This window comes from Myotis daubentonii, chromosome X (genome assembly GCF_963259705.1).
Source record: "Myotis daubentonii chromosome X, mMyoDau2.1, whole genome shotgun sequence".
NCBI lineage: Eukaryota > Metazoa > Chordata > Mammalia > Chiroptera > Vespertilionidae > Myotis > Myotis daubentonii.
The window spans coordinates 137,175,348-137,191,341 of record NC_081861.1 but is presented as its reverse complement, the minus strand read 5'-3'; the positions used below and the strand labels follow the sequence as shown (position 1 = coordinate 137,191,341).

The window sequence follows — 15,994 nt, the reverse complement described above, 5'->3', positions numbered from 1 at the left end:
GAACTGAGGTTCCACTGTAAATGCATGGAATTTGCATGTTGGAAGCTAGCGTCAAAATCTAAGCAGCCCTGCCCGGCCACGGTGCCTCAGTGGTTGGGCGTCAACCTACGAACCAGGAGGTCAGGGTTTGATTCTTTTTTTTAAAAAATATATTTTATTGATTTTTTACAGAGAGGAAGGGAGAGAGATAGAGAGCTAGAAACATCGATGAGAGAGAAACATCGATCAGCTGCCTCCTGCACATCTCCCACCGGGGATGTGCCCGCAACCCAGGTTCATGCCCTTGACCGGAATCGAACCCGGGACCTTTCAGTCCGCAGGCCAACGCTCTATCCACTGAGCCAAACCGGTCTCGGCCAGGGTTTGATTCTTAGTCAGGGCACATGCCTGGGCTGCGGGCTCCATCCCCGGGGCGGGGGGGGGCGTGCAGGAGGCAGCTAATCCATGACTCTGTCATTGATGTTTCTCTCTCTCCCTCTCCCTTCCTCTCAGAAATCAATAAAAATCTATTTTAAAAAATTAAAGCAATCTTTGCATTTTACATATGAGGAAGAGATATGCAGGGAAGTCAGGGGACTTGCCCAAGGTCACGTGACCAGTAGTGACAGAGCTGGGGAGGCACCCAGGTCTCTGGTTGCTTCTCCGGAACCTTCTTTTCTCCCTCTAGGCTCTGAGATCAGGGACGATGCATGGCCAACTCACCACTGCAAACTCAGCCCAGAGCACGTGGCATAGTAGGTGCTCATTAAGTATGTGCTGAATGAAAAGAGAAGTGAAATATTAGTATCCTGAGAAAATACCATCAGTATCACGAGAGCCACAAAGGCATTTCCATGGACGGGAGCCTCAGTAGTCATTATCGATTCCCTCGAGTAGCAAGTATGTATTGGGCCCCTGCTCTGTATCCAGGCTGGGCTTCCTTCACGTTGACACTGTGGGCATTTGGACTGGACACTCCATGGTGGGGGCGTCCACCCGCTTGATGCCAGTAGTAACCCCTGCCGCACCCCCCCAGTTGGGACAAACAAACTCCAGACCCTGCCCAATGGGGGGCGAAATCACCCTCGGGTGAGGCCTGCCACTCTAGGCGATGGATATTCCAGAACCAGATGGACAGGGTTCACGCGGGAGGCCACGGATGGACAGCGATGGGTAGAGAATGCTAGTTAGACAGGGCGGTCACGACGGCCCCTCTGCGGGCCAGGGCAGAAACAGGAGAGGAGGTGAGGGAGGGCTTTGAGAGCGTCGTGAGGGGCTGAGCTCCCTGGGGCTGAGTGCTCAGGGCTGACGGGGTAGCGGGGCAGACCACGCCGGGCTTGGCAGGAGGGCCACCTACCTGGGCTACTCTAGGGCACCTGGGCGGGCCTTGCCTGTCAGAGGGTTGCGTTCTGCCCATGTAATCACCACGCTTCCCCATGGCGCCTCTTGCCCCCTTCAGGGCAGCGTAACCCAGTGGGCGGTGGGCACGGGGACAGCAGAGGAGCCGGCAGGTGCTCTCTGCATCTGAGGCTGGAATGGTCGCTGGCTGTCCTGTGGTGGATGAAGTCACCTGAGTCCTCAGGCCACTGTCTGGTGGCCGCGTCTCTTGGCGTCATGGCCACGCCTGTGCACAGCTTTCTCTCTGCCCCTGGAGCCCAGCGCGTTCTGTCCCTGGGTGTGTGCACTGGCCTGTGTCGGTGCCTGAGGGCCAAGTCCCCAGGCCCTCAGCTCGCTCTCCCTGCGCCTGCTGGGCAGTCTTTCATCATCTTCTATTTAAACAAATTGTTTACAAATATATTTTTTATTGATTTCAGAGAGGAAGGGAGAGGGAGAGAGAGAGAAAGGTCAATGATGAGAGAGAATCAGGGATTGGCTGCCTCCTGCACGCCCCCTACTGGGGATGGAGCCCTCAACCGGAGCATGTGCCCTTGACCAGAATCCAACCTGGGACCCTTCAGTCTGCAGCCGATGCTCTATCCACTGAGCCACACCAGCTAGGACCATCATCTTATATATGCCCCCGCCCCCCACACACACACCTGTTTCCTTCTGCAGCTTTGCTCAGGGCCCTTGCTCACTGCCTGCTGCTCTTTGCATGGTTCCCGGGACCGCAGGCTGCCGGTTGAATTGGCGAAGGCTACAGGCCGGAGCTTTCCTTGTCTGCTGGGGCAGCGCCTGGGAGGCCGCACTCAGCCACCGTGCGCCTCCCCCAGGGCTGGGCCAGGCCTGGACCCTCCCAGCTCCCCTGCCCAGGGCAGGTGTGGGGTGTGGCGGGAGGGAGACCACACACAGGCTGCATCCTGCTCCCTGGCAGCCTGCTCCCCGCCCTGGTGGCTTCCCCTGAGCCTGCCCAGCAGTGCGGCTGCGGGCAGACTGCACTTGCCCGCCTCCCGGCTCTGCTCCTGGCCGTGGCCGCTGAATGTGAGCGGAATTTTCCCTGCGCAGTCACCGCCCGCCGAGGTGCTGGCTGCTTCCAAGCGCCTTGTGGTTAGTAGTTAGGAGGCCGCCCGCCCGGGGACAGCGAGTCATTTCTCCTCCAGCTGAGTCACGCCTCCACCAGCACCTCTTGGCCTCTGACTTACGAAGCCACTGCCATTTCAGCCCTCCCCTTGGCAACCCGGCCCATGGCCAGTTAGTTCCCTGCGGCCTCGCTCTGAGGACACCGGGAGGGACGCCTCGGGCTGTATTTGGTGGCCCCTGCGTGTCACCTTTACAAAGCTGCTAGTCACGGGCATCTGTTAACTTTTTAAAAAATGTATTTTTATTGATTTCATAGAGGAAGGGAGAGAGAGAAACATACATGAGGAGAGAGAATTATTGATCAGCTGCCTCCTGCATGACCCACACTAGGGATCCAGCCCACAACCCGGCCCTGTGCCCTGACCAGGAATCGAACCCTGGTTCATAGGCTGACGCTCAACCCCCCACACCTGTTGAATTTCATTTTCCCACGAGGGCGGGCCCCACACCAGCACAGCGGGGTGCTGTGGAAGGCCATGGTCAGAGGGGCGAGTCTGAGAGGCCCCAGAGAGGGAGGGACATGGAGCAGCTGTCATGGGCTGAATCATGCCCCTCAAAACTCCTGTGAAGGTGCCCAGCCCCTCAGAATGCGACCTGACTTGGAGACAGTGGCTTCACAGAGGTCATCCAGTTCAAATGAGGTCATTAGGGGGCCCTCACCCAGTCTGACTGGTGTCCTTATAAGAAGAGGGATTTTGGCCTGGCTGGTGTGGCTCAATGGTTGAGGGCCAAGGGCCACAGAGGTTAGGGTTCAATTCCCAGTCAGGGCACCTGCCCGGGTTGTAGGCTCTATCCCCAGTGTGGGGCGTGCAGGAGGCAGCCGATCCATGATTCTCATCATGGATGCTTCTGTCTCTCTCCCTCTCCCTTCCTCTCTGACATCAATAAAAAAATACTTAAAAAAAATAAAAGAAGAGGGGTTTCTCCACAGGCACAGAGAGGACAGGGTGAAGGGACACAGGGAGAAGAGGGGGAGAGAGCCCGGGGCAGATGGAAGCAGCCTGCCGTCACCATGGCGACCTCAGGCTTCTGAGCTCGGAACCGTGGCAGCCATCTGGTGGTAGAGACGCAGGCCTCTGTCGTGTGTTGGCAGTGCCAGCTCCTACCGCAGTGTTTTCGGGGAAGCGGAGCCTTCCCCAGGCCGGGCGGGCAGAGGTAACCGTGCGCCTGATTTAGGCTGTGGCAGTTTCGGGGAGGGGCGGCCAGTAGGTCCCTCTCAGGGGAAGCAGGTAGCTCTCGCCCCAGGGCCTGCTGGGCTGTCGCGGAAGAAGGGCCTCGGGGCCTGGGCTCCCATCGGTGACACTTGGGCCGGTCACCTAACCTTCCCCCCCTGGGTTTGCTTAGCGTGGGCCTGAGGGGGCGGGGTCAGAGCCCTAACAACCGAACACTCTAGAGGTGCCCTGCATGTGCCCTAAGGAAGCTGTTATTGTGATTATTATGATTTATTTTTTTAAATCCTCACCTGAGGATGTTTTTCCATTGATTTTTAGGGAGAGTGGAAGAGAGAGGGAAAGAGAGAGAGAAATGTTGATGTGATATACATCGACTGGTTGCCTCCTGCACGAGCCCCCACCTCGGCCTGGGCTGGGGAGGAGCCTACAACCGAGATTCGTGCCCTTGACTGGAATTGAACCCGGGACCCTTCAGTCCGCAGGCTGATGCTCTATCCACTGAGCCATATCTGCCAGGGCTATTATTATTATTATCATCATCATCTTCATTGAGTATTACAGATGTCCCCTTCTGCCCACCATCCAGTTCTGTTCTTATTGTGACTGGCGCGTCTGGGAAATTCTCCATCCTTGGCCTCGGCTCGGCTTGGGGTTCACGGAGACCTCTCGGCCCTCTCCCTGCCCCTGGGGTGGGGATGTGAGGACACCAAGTCCATTGTTTCACCCAAGGCCACGTGGAGTTGGCCCGAGTCCCTTTCCAGTTCGAAGGCTATGTTCCAACATGGGACAGACAGCCGCGAGGCCTGAGGCCTGGGCCCGGGGAACAGGCTGGGAGGGAGGGTCCCGCCCATGCGCTCCCCGGGCCTGCGGGCCTGCGGAAGGGAGCGCACCCAGGTGGAGGGGGTGGGAGGCGGGCCAAGGAGGAAGCAGCAGGAGCAGGAAGTGGCCCTCCAGGCTCTGCTGGCTCCAGGCGGATTTTAATTCTCACATGTCTTTCTGCACGTCTTGTGCCTCTGAGCTTTCCTCTTGTTGGCACTTGTGACTGTCCTCGGTGCTGTGGCCCTTGGCCCTCACCCTGTAGCCACTAGGGGCCCCTCTCACTGTCAGCACCTCTGGGCATTGTCCTCGGGGGACCCCGCTTGGGTCTGGAGGAGGAGCTGGGCGGGGTGAATGGATCGTACCCTGAAGGTGTCTGTGTTGACAAAGGCCAGACTCCCTGATCTCAGGTGAATGTGAAGTTGGTGAGGTCGCAGGCAAGGTGGGCCCCATGACCTGCCTCCTGGAGTTCATGCCACATGTAGGCCCCGCCCACTCCGGCCCCCAGGGCTGGCCGGTGCCACCGTAGGACCCGGTGGGAGCGAGGGTGTGTGGCTTCCGGGCTGGGTCACAAGAGACTCCACTGCTCCCAGTTGTCCCTTGGGTGACTGCTCTGCGGGAAGCCAGCTGCCTCGTCCTGGGGTCACCGGGCAGTCCTGCGGAGATGCAGGCGGAGCAGCACTGAGGCCTCCCGCCAAGAGCCAGCGTGACTGGGAGCCACCTGGGAAGTGGGGCCTCCTGCCCCTGTCGAGCCTTCAGATGGCAGTAGCCAGGGCCCAGGGTTTGACCATGACCTCCTGAGAGACCTCGAGCCAGGAAGACCCAACCAAGTGCTTCCCACGTCCTGACCCACAGAAACTGTGAGGTCACACCTGTCTAGGTGTAGCTGCTGAGTTCTGGTGCCACTTGTTACTCAGCATTGGTAGCGAATACAACTGGGAAGAGCCCGGAGTTTTCTGGGAGGGGAGGTCAGCTCCGCAGGCTGTGGCTGCCGTCCCCTTGCCCCTTCTGAAGCACCACCATTCTCCGACAGCCCCACATTTGTCATGGTGTGTGTTTTCCCGGTGTGGGGAGGAGAGAGATTTAGGTACATTGCATGCAAGGTTTAGGTACATTGATTGCAAGTTAGGGCATATTGATGATGCCTTTGAGTGCATTGATTTTTCCAAAAAGATATTTTTATTGATTTCAGAGAGGAAGAGAAAGGGAGAGAGAGAGATAGACATAATGATGAAAATCATGGATCGGCTGCCTCCTACACGCCCCCTACTGGGGATCGAGCCCGCAACCCGGGCATGTTCCCTGACTGGGAATCGAACTGTGACTTCCTGGTTCATAGGTCGACACTCAACCACTGAGCCACGCCAGCCTGGCTGAGGGCATTGATTTTAAGTAAATGCGCAACTGCCTGTGTTTCATGAAAATGTATATCCCACGTCCATCTTCATGGCCTGGAGACTTTGGTACAGTAGCCCCCCAATACCAGTGGGGTTTGGCTGTCTGCCCGTCACTTCAAGCCCTTGGCATTTGCACGAGTGGGGTGTGGGGTGGTTTTCTATGTGGGCATCTCCCCTTTCCTCCTGCCCCCCTGGACGTGCCCTGACCTGTAGTGCCCACGTCCTCTGCCCACTGCACACAGCTTGGCACTCCCGGCGCCGTGGCTTTGTCAGGGCCGGGGCTTTTGACCTGAATGATTGCAGTGGGAGGTCCCGGTTGTCAGAGACGACGGGACAGGCATTTTACAAGAGAAAGAACTTCATGGGCACTTCCGTTGAATAATTTTCCTGTGCACATGTGTCTCTTTCCTCTTACTGTTTCAAGCCATCTTCCTTGGCACTGGCTTAGCAGTTTGCTTAGGGCAGTGGTTCTCAACCTTCTGGCCCTTTAAATACAGTTCCTCATGTTGTGACCCAACCATAACATTATTTTTGTTGCTACTTCATCACTGTCATGTTGCTACTGTTATGAATCATAATGTAAATATCTGGTATGCAGGATGGTCTTAGGCGACCCCTGTGAAAGGGTCGTTCAGCCGCCAAAAGGGTCGCGACCCACAGGTTGAGAACCGCTGGCTTATGGCCTGTCCTGGTGTAGGTTTGCTGATTTTGTGAGCCCGGGTTGGTGGAGCTGCTTGTCCCTGTGGGGATGGAGCCTAACGGTTTGACTCTGTAGGACGGGCTGCCTATAGTAAGTGTCTGATTCCGCGAATCCAGGTTTATTTCAGAGAAACCTCTTGAGAGAGTTAAAGGGCGTTTTTCACCAGCTTCCCTCTCACGTCCTCACGTGGATACGAACACGAAGCAGGTGGGATGGGCCTCGGGCGCCTTCTCTAGCTCTTCCTTGTTTGCTCAGTTTCCCAGTTGCCACGGGTGACATTTGGGGCGGGGTCATTCTTCACGTGGCGCCGTCCTGTGAGCAGTGTCCCTGGCCTCCACCCACTCGATGCCAGTAGCGCCCTGTAGCTGTGACATTGCGCAGTGTCCCTGGGGCAGAAAGGCCTCTGGGGGGAGCCCCTGGAGTGTTTCTCTTTGGTCCCTGCTGCCCGGCTCCCGTCTCCTGCTGGAGACACTCATAGGGCTGGTGGCGGCCGGGTTACCACCCTGGAGAGCCTTTTTAATATTTCTTTTTATTGATTTCAGAGAGGAAGGGAGAGGGAGAGAGAGAGAAACATCCATGATGAGAGAGTCATTGATGGGCTGCCTTCTACACACCCCACACTGGGGATCGAGCCCATAGTCCGGGCATGTGCCCTTGACCGGGACACTTCAGTCTGCAGGCCAACGCTCTAGCCACTGAGCCACACCGGCCAGGGCCAGTGAGCATTTCAGGCAGCTCTTCCCGTGACCAGAGGCTTTCTCTCCGGCACAGCCCCCTCGACCGGAATCTCCGGACATCACGAGTGTGGGCGGGCGTGTGCTCTAAAGAATGAGGACAATTCTGGCACCAGCAGCAGTGGATGCCCCCGGGCAAGAGCCGCACCTGGAAACTGCCTAAGAAGCTGCTGTCACTGACGCGCAGGCCGTCCTTTGAAGCTTCTTAAAATTGCAAAGTATCCCAAACGCGCCAAAAAGTGCATCACACCTAAATGCGGGGCTTCCTGGATTGGAGGGGGAAATCGTGTTGCCACCCGACATAGGAAATCATTTGTATGACCCGGTAGATGGGATCACGCCCCGTGTATTCTGATGCATCTGACTTGGCCAACATGCTGTGTTGAAGGCTTGCCCGTTGCCGGTGCCTTTGGGGAAACACTGGAGTCAGAGGGCGGGTAGGAGAAGAGAAGCCCCCGAAGGTGCCCAGCTTGTCCTGCCTTCTCCGGAGCGGAGGCGGGTTCCATGTGGGAGCAGAAGGAGAAAGGGGCGCCCCTGCCTGTTTCTGGGCCACTCCCAGGTGCTCCAGGCAGAAAGGCTGCTTGCACAGCGCCCTCTGGTGGCCACGTGGTGCAATGACACCCCCTCTGAGCCCAAGGGCACCAAGGACCTGGCACCAGCAGATGTCAGGCCCTGAGCTCAGTGCCTTGTGTGAGCCACACAGGTGGCAAGAAAGGGGGCTCTGTAAAGGCGGCTTGTATTATTGTGGGAGCTTCTGGCAAGTCTGGAAGAAATGAAGCTTTGGGGGTATTAGTTTTAGCTGCCATCTAGCCGAGGGCTGGCTCTGAGCTTGATGTTCCCTGGCCCTGTCCTCCCTGCATTGGTGTGAGATGGCAACATCGATCAGCTGCCTCCCGCACGCCCCCCACTGGGGGTGGAGCCGGCACCCGGGCATGTGTCCTGACCGGGAATCGTGCCGGTGACCTTTCAGTGCATGGGCCGAGGCGGTTTTCACATTTCTTTTTTTTATTTTTTATTTTTTAAAAATATGTTTTTATTGATTTCAGAGAGGAAGGGAGAGGAAGAGAGAAACATCAGGGTTTCACATTTCTTAATGACTGCAACACAACTGAAAGAAGGAAGTTTTGTGGCAAATGAAGGTGATATGAAATTCAGGTGTCAGTGTCCATACATCAAGCGCCAGTGACACACAGGCCCAGTCACTGATTTGTGTGTTGTCTCTGGCTGCTTCTATGCGACAATGGCAGAGTTGGGTCCTTCCGACGGAAGCCGTGTGGCCCACAAATCTTCCAATATTTGTTATCTGGCCCTTTAAGAGAAACAGTTTGCGGTTAGAAGAGCAGAGAGAATGAATAGATGAGAACTACACTCAACAACATGGCTGGATGCTACAACATAATGTAGAACAAAAGAACTGGGGAACGTAACACCCCATTTCTATAAAGTTCAGAACCAGGCAAACTGAGGTCAGGAGAGTGGCTACGTGTACGGGTCGGGTAGGGCCAGGAAGGAGCCAGAAAGAGCCTGTGGGGGCTGGCCGCCTCCTGGCCTTTGATCTGGGTGCTGGTAATGTGGGCGCATTCCTTTTGCGAAAAAATGCTTGCAATGCTAACCACCAGGTAATCCAGACCGTCCCCCAGACCCAGGCCGGCGAGGAGGTCAGAGCCGTGTCTGGAATGTAGCAAAAGCAGGCATGTTAGATTTACGACTTCTGTTTACTAAAACTGCATTTCTACAAAAACCAGGCCAGGCTGGGAGATTAGAGATAACCCGGGCTGGCCCTGCACTCGAGCCCCGCTTAATCCCCATTTCCCCGTCTGCTTTCCTTTGGTCTGAGGGAGAGAAATTCCCTCCGGCAGGCCTGCCTGCGGCCGTGGGCTGTTCCACGGATCCCACTGCCTGCAGCTCGCTTTTTGTAGATATTTAGCGGTCTCGTCCCAATCACACATTTCCGTCTCCACTTCTAAGTGTTAAGGGCAGTAATGGTCACAGATATTAGGGTAGCTCTTTAAAAAAATATTTTTTTTATTGGTTTCAGAGAGGAAGGGAGAGGGAGAGAGGGAGATAGAAACATCAATGATGACAGAATCATGGATCGGCTGCCTCCTGCACGCCCCCGATTGGGGATCGAGCCCACAACCCAGGCATGTGCCCTGACCCCGAATTGAACCTCCTGGTTCATAGGTCGATGCTCAACCACTGAGCCACACCAGCCGGCCTAGGATAGCTTTTGAAGGTGCGAGATTGCCACATGGAGTATCTAAAGTTTTCATCTCACCAACTGTGGACAGGATATTTTTTTATGATTTTCTGCGTTGTGATGACTGGCATAAAGAGCTGGCAGGCCCTGGCTGGTTTGGATCAGTGGGTAGAGCGTCAGCCCGTGGACTGAATGGTCCTGGGTTCGATTCCGGTCAAGGGCACATGCCTGGCTTGCAGGCTCGATCCCCAGTGTGGGGCATGCAGGAGGCAGCTGATCCATGATTCCCTCTCATTATTGATGTTTCTATCTCTCTCTCCCTCTCCCTTCCTCTCTGAAACCAATAAAAGTATATTTTTAAAAAAGAGCTGGCAGAGAAGGTGGCTCTGAAATTTCTGGAAAGTCCCACGGGCTTGCCCAGTATCTGGGCAGAGACAAATCGTTTTGCTTAATTAACAAACGTTTGCTGGACCCGGAGGGGGTGATGGGCTGGTACTCAGTTTTGGTCCCTGGGTCATGGCCAGGGCGCTGCGGGCCAGCGAGGGTCGGCTGAGGTCGCGCACACGCCTCGCTAGCGGCCTTCCCGCTCGGAATAGCTGCGTTTATAGCTGTGTTTCGTTCTGAGGAAAGACAACAGCCTCTCATAAGGCAAATACCTCGAGGCGCTCTCAGGGAAAGACACAGCTGGGCAGAGATCATGTTCGACCGCTTTCGGGTTGCCAAGGAGGAAGCCCGGCTCATAGGCGGGTGAGGCAGGCCAGCCACGAGGGCGGACAGGAACCTTCCAGAGAGGACAGGAAGGCCTTTGAGGTGGAGGAAATGCACACTCGAAGGCATGGGCCTAGGCCCCACATGTTTCTCAGAAGCTGGTCTCTCTCACTGGTCCGGAGGGAGCGCCTTTATGCGCCACGGGGTGACCTGCTCAGAGCCAGTCCTGCATCTGGGTCTGCCAGTGGCATGCTGCCATCTCCTAGAAACCAGTTTTTCCTGTTAATTCTCACCCCAGGGTACTTTTCCCAGTGACTTTTAGAGAGAGTAGAGGGGGGAGAGAAAGAAGGAGGGAGGGAGGGAGGGAGAGAGAGAGAGAGAGAGAGAGAGAGAGAATGTGAAAGAGAGACATCAATTGGCTGCCTCCCGCACACACCCAGACCAGGGCCAGGGACCCTGCAACCCAGGTTCGTGCCCTTGATGGGGCTTGAACCCGGGACCTTTCCGTCCATGGGCCGACGCTCTATCCACTGAGCCACACCGGCCAGGGCCACATGAAGTCTTGAACAGAATGTCCACGTCTCAGGCTCTTCCGTCTGCTGGCCGGGCCTTTGTCAGGCTCCCCCGTGGCTCAGCAGCGGCCGCCTGACGCTCCCAGCAGCGAGTTTCTTGCCACATACACCTCCAGGCTCTCCCCAGCTCCTTGCTGCACAAATGAGAAGGGCTCTCCGCTTGCTGATCGCACCCCTTCCCTGCATGAGGGGTCGCTACTTCCTCAGGCGAGGCAGGCTCCCCTGGGCGCGCATCAGCCCGCGGAGTTTGCATAAATGAGTGAGATCATGTGCTTTTCACTCCGCGCCGGTCCCAGCCTGTGTCTGTGAGCGCGCAGTGCTGCTGAGGGTGGGGGCGCACCCCACCCCGCCCCGCTGCCAGGCCTGGTCTGGTACCCGGGAGCCCCTGGGCCTGCAGCTGGCCTGCCGGTGCCGTGCAGAGTGGACGCAGCATCTTGGTTTGTTTGTACAGTGGGGCCTTCACTAACGAGTGTCCTGACTAAGGAGTTTTTTGAGATACCAGCTGTCTGCCGATTTTTTGCATTGAGTTGATAGAGTAATTTGAGTTAACAAGCTCCTTAACGAGCTCCTTAACGAGCTTGGTCTCAGAACGAATTTAACTCGTAAGTCAAGGCCCCACTGTAGTTGTTTTCCGAGGAGGGGAGCGGGAGAGCCTGGCTGGGCCTGGTCCCCAGGAAGGAGGGAGCCGTCCACTGGGCTACCCCCAGGCAGCACAGCCTCTTTGCCTGTATTTTAACACTAGATTGCCCAAGGAAGTCATTTTGACTGCTTTTTAATTTCAATTAGAAAAACAATGATGTATATAAGGACACAATGTCTTAGAATTTTGTGACTTTTTGTACAACATATAAATGCGTTTATGAATAATTGTAGTTACCTCCCCCTCCTTCATTTCCAGTATATATATATGTGTTATACCTATATTGCCCAAAAGCAGTCATTTTGACTGCTTGGGAAATTTTAAATAATCAAATGACTCTTCTTATTGAATTGAGTAAATTCCTTATATGACCAGTTCGGCTCTGTATTGAAATAACAGTTTTCATTTTTTTTTTGATTACCGTCACATGATAACATACAAGTACATGATAAATTGTCGATACTTGATAAGTTGCAGTTGCTCAATAAGCTAAACTAGTACTTGTTATTCGAATCTTTATGCAGTGATACTTGTTCTAATAAGTTGTTTATTTTATTTCTTTTGCGCCCTAAATTCATGAAAGAAATGTCGAATAGAAGTGAGTTATTGGAAAAGCTAAGGAACATAAGTGAAGAGTGCTCCGATATTATTCTTTCACAATGCAGTCATTTTGACTGCTTTTGGGCAATATAGGTATATACTAAGTTTCAGTCTTTCTAGTGTTAAGGAAAATTCAGCGCAAGCATCTGCACCCCGAGCTGCTTGCCCAGGGCAGCGGGCCGCCCGCCTGCGTGGCGCTTGGCTTGTCTTCGTCCGTCCATTCAGGCTGCCGTAAGGAAATACCCCAGCCTGGCCTGTGTCAAGGTTCAATTCCCGGTCAAGGGCATGTGCCCGGGTTGTGGGCTTGATCCCCAGTGGAGGGCGTGCAGGAGGCAGCCGGTCCATGATTCTCTCTCATCATTGAGGTTTCTCTCTCCCTCTCCCTCTCCCTTCCTCTCTGAAACCAATAAAAATAATTTAAAACAAACCTAGACATTTCTTTCCCACTGTCTGAGGTCAAGGTGCCAGCTGGTCCGGTCCCAGTCCCAGGCCTCTCGCTGTGTCCTCCCCACCTCCCAGAGGCCCTCTTCCTAAGTCCCTCACATTGGGGGTTAGGGTTTCAGCCTGTGAATTTTTGGGGGGGACACAGACATCAAGACCAGAGCATGGCTCGTGGGCCAGGTGGTCCTGTCATCCGTCTCCTTGTCCACCCCCAGGGCAGCCCCTCGTGGGGAGGGCCAGTGCCCACGCTCCCACAGCTAGCTCAAGTGTCGCCAGCACTTCCACTCTCCCGTCGCTGCGCATCTTGGGTGTCCAGGGTGATGGCCATGTAGGCTGCCCGCTGAGTGGTCTACTTCAGCTCCCACGAGAACCACTGAGCGGTTTGGTGACAATGACTTGGTTGTGAGTGGATTTCCTGGTTTCCAGAACTGTGGGAAAAACACATTTCTCAGAAGCCACCCAGTCCAGGGTACGTTTGTTATAGCAGCTGCTGTTGACTGAGACAGACGGTGTGTGCCTGCTTATAGGTACATCATCACAGCAGATGCTAGCGGAGTACTTTCCTATATAAGAAAGTAGTGTGAGCGGGTGGTGCCGGGTGTGTGCAGGCCGCCTGCTCCCGTTTTAACTGGGCTCCCCCCCCTCCCCCCAGGTGTGAGTAGCATGGTCACGTGCAGAAGCGATGAGCGGCTCCGGCAACCTCATGGATTTTCTGGATGAGCCATTCCCCGACGTGGGGACATACGAGGACTTCCACACCATCGACTGGCTGAGGGAGAAGTCGCGGGACACCGACAGGCACAGAAAGGTAGGTGGCGTCGTGACCGACATGTAGGGGGGACTCCCTCACATGGCCAGGCCGTGCTTCCCTCACACAGAGAGCGAGGTGGGCTGGGCTCTGAGGAAGGGAAGGCTGTGGGAGAGGCAGAGCTGTGGACAGGTCACTAGAATACCAGGTGCTCGCTCGGCCCATGTGGCTCAGTGGTTGAGCATCGGCCTATGAACCAGGAGGTCACGGTTCGATTCCCTGTCAGGGCACATGCCCAGGTTGCAGGTTCGATCCCCAGCAGGGGGCGTGCAGGAGGCAGCCGATCCATGATTCTCATCATTGATGTTTCCCTCTCTCTCCCTCTCCCTTTCTCTCTGAAATCAATAACAATATATTAAGAAAAACACCAGGTGCTTTGGGCGGGAGGCCCAGGGGCCTGGCTCTGTAGAGGGAGGAGGCAGGAGGCAGCTAGGAGCCAGGCAGGGCCATTCGGGGGAACAGTAGGGGGTGGGGAGGTGGGAACCAGTGCCCGACACTTAGAAGAAGCAGGTAGAGGTGAAGGAGGGGAACCAGCCAGTGGTCACAGTGAGAGGAGGGTCTGCTGGTGAGGACGGGCCATGGCCAGGTCTCCCTCCACGGAGGCGGACCTACTGTGTGGGGGCTGCCATCAGTCCCAGGGACAGCGTCTTCAGAGCAGGTGAGGAGTGACAGCCAGAGTGCCACCTCATGGCCTGCAATGGCGCTGACTCCACGTCTCCCTTCAGAATGGCTTGCGAATCATCAACGCTCAAATCACACTTAGTGAGTTTGTTTAATCAAGTGGATTAAAAAATATATATTTTTATTGACTTCAGAGAGGAAGGGAGAGGGAGAGAGACAAACATCAATGATGAGAGAGAGTCATGGATTGGCCGCCTCCTGCACGCCCCCTACTGGGGATCAAACCCGCCACCCAGGCCTGTGCCCTGACCAGGAATCGAACCGTGAGCTCCTGGTTCTTAGGTTGATGCTCAACCCCTGAGCCGGGCCGGCCGGGCTAAATGAAGTGGGTTTTTGAAGCAGAAAGCCCACTCCGTCGTGTGGAGGGAGCTGGAGCAGCCGTGAGTGGGAAATCAGCTGCTTAGTTCCATGGTCTCCTGAGGGAGGCGCAGGGGAGGAAGCGCGGACTGGAGCCTGTGCCGGATTAACCGCGTGTCTCGTTTGCAGATCACCAGCAGAAGCAAGGAGTCCGTGTGGGAGTTCATCAAGGGCCTGCTGGACGCCTGGTCAGGATGGGTGGTGATGCTGCTCATCGGGCTGCTGGCGGGTACGTGGCCGGGCACCCCGGGCGGAGGCGGGCGCGGGCCCAGCGCAGCTGCTGGGATGGCGTTCTGAAAACAGAGCGTTTCCCTCATATCCCATGCGGGCGACCCGTGCCTGAACCCTCCGAGAGGGAGATAGACGAGCATACAGGACACGTCAAGGCTGTCACCCGTCAGGCGAGGCCCGAGGGCGGGGCTCCGGTGTGGGCATGGCAGAGCGGTGATTGGGGCGCCGGCCAGCTCTGTGCAGTCCACAGGCGTGTGGCCACCAGCTCGTATGAAAACACACACTCTACATTCTGTGCTGCTTGCTTAAGAAGATGGCAAAAAAGTGTGGAGAGTTTTTGGTCTAATACAGCACCACGTGACGCTGGCCCTTGCTAATACCGGGAGGCCCTGGCACGAATTGCAAACACCCCAAGACACTCAAAATAATGTGCGACACGCGTCTAGCCGGTGTGGCTCAGTGGTTGAGCGCCGAACCAGGAACCGAGAGATCACGGTTCGATTCCCAGTCAGGGCCTGTGCCTGGGTTGTGGGCTCCATCCCTAGGAGGCAGCCGATCTGATGATGTTCTCCCTCATCAGTGTTTCTCTCTCTCCCTCCCTCCCCTTCCTCTCTCTCTAAAAGTCAACAAAAACATATTAAACTGGCCTCTAACAAAAGGCTCCATTTCCTTTATAAAAAAATGAGACACCCCGGGAGCTAGCTGGAGCTACCCTCCGCCCATACACTGTTCAGACCCTCAGGGCGTCCGTCATTTTCTAGCCCCAGCACCGGGTGTCCAGAGCGAGCGGAGGGCTCTGTGGAGGAGAAACCCACACTCTCAATGTCCAGGGCGCAGCGCTCCAGGGACGCTGCCTCCTGCCACCCCTCCCTTTCAGGAGGCTGTGCGGGGTCATGTCTGGGATAAAGAGCCTGGGCGAGCTGAGGAGACCCCCTTAATACACCCCCTGCCCATCATAGTGTAGAGCTATGCGTATAGCACTGACCGGACAGGGTCTGTAATGTGGGCAGGATACAGCAGATGCTGTGAGAAAGACAGAGCACTGAGGGGCGCAGATGGAGATTTGGGATTCCTGAGGATTTCAGTTGGATTTGTTCCCTAGACAACCGTGGGAGGGGCTCCACCGGCTTGGCCTGTCACAAAGAGCCAAGGGGAGTGCTCAGGGTGGCGGGGGAGGGGGGGGGGAGGAACTCCTTTCCTTGTAGTTACAGCAGCTGTTCACCCATTTCTCCCAGCCGATCCCTGTCTCCCACTGGCATGCCCAGTGAACTTGAGCTTGTGGATATAGGGTGCATCACCACCCATTTGTTTGACCGCTTCTATGAAGACCTTTGATGGTAGACGGGGTGGGAGCTGGCTGTGAATTTTTATGTCTTTGTTTAGAACAGATTTTAAAAACCACTCACGGTGTCATTACCCTCGGCTCCTAGGAAGGAGA

At 55.7% G+C, this 15,994-nt stretch overlaps 1 protein-coding gene and 1 long non-coding RNA gene across 4 annotated transcripts in view; both read left to right on the top strand.

Annotated features, from left to right (window-relative positions):
- LOC132224201 (uncharacterized) overlaps positions 1-15,994 on the top strand; it is a 232,173-nt gene that overhangs the window by 182,177 nt on the left and 34,002 nt on the right. The window lies entirely within an intron of this gene.
- Positions 1-15,994, top strand: part of CLCN4 (chloride voltage-gated channel 4) — a 53,282-nt gene that overhangs the window by 6,600 nt on the left and 30,688 nt on the right. For all 3 annotated transcript variants that reach the window (XM_059679303.1, XM_059679305.1, XM_059679304.1), the window contains exons 2-3: positions 13,132-13,287; positions 14,455-14,554. In XM_059679303.1, coding sequence (XP_059535286.1) covers positions 13,162-13,287; positions 14,455-14,554 — 226 coding nt within the window. In that variant the 5' untranslated portion in view covers positions 13,132-13,161. The remainder of the gene's footprint in view (positions 1-13,131; positions 13,288-14,454; positions 14,555-15,994) is intronic.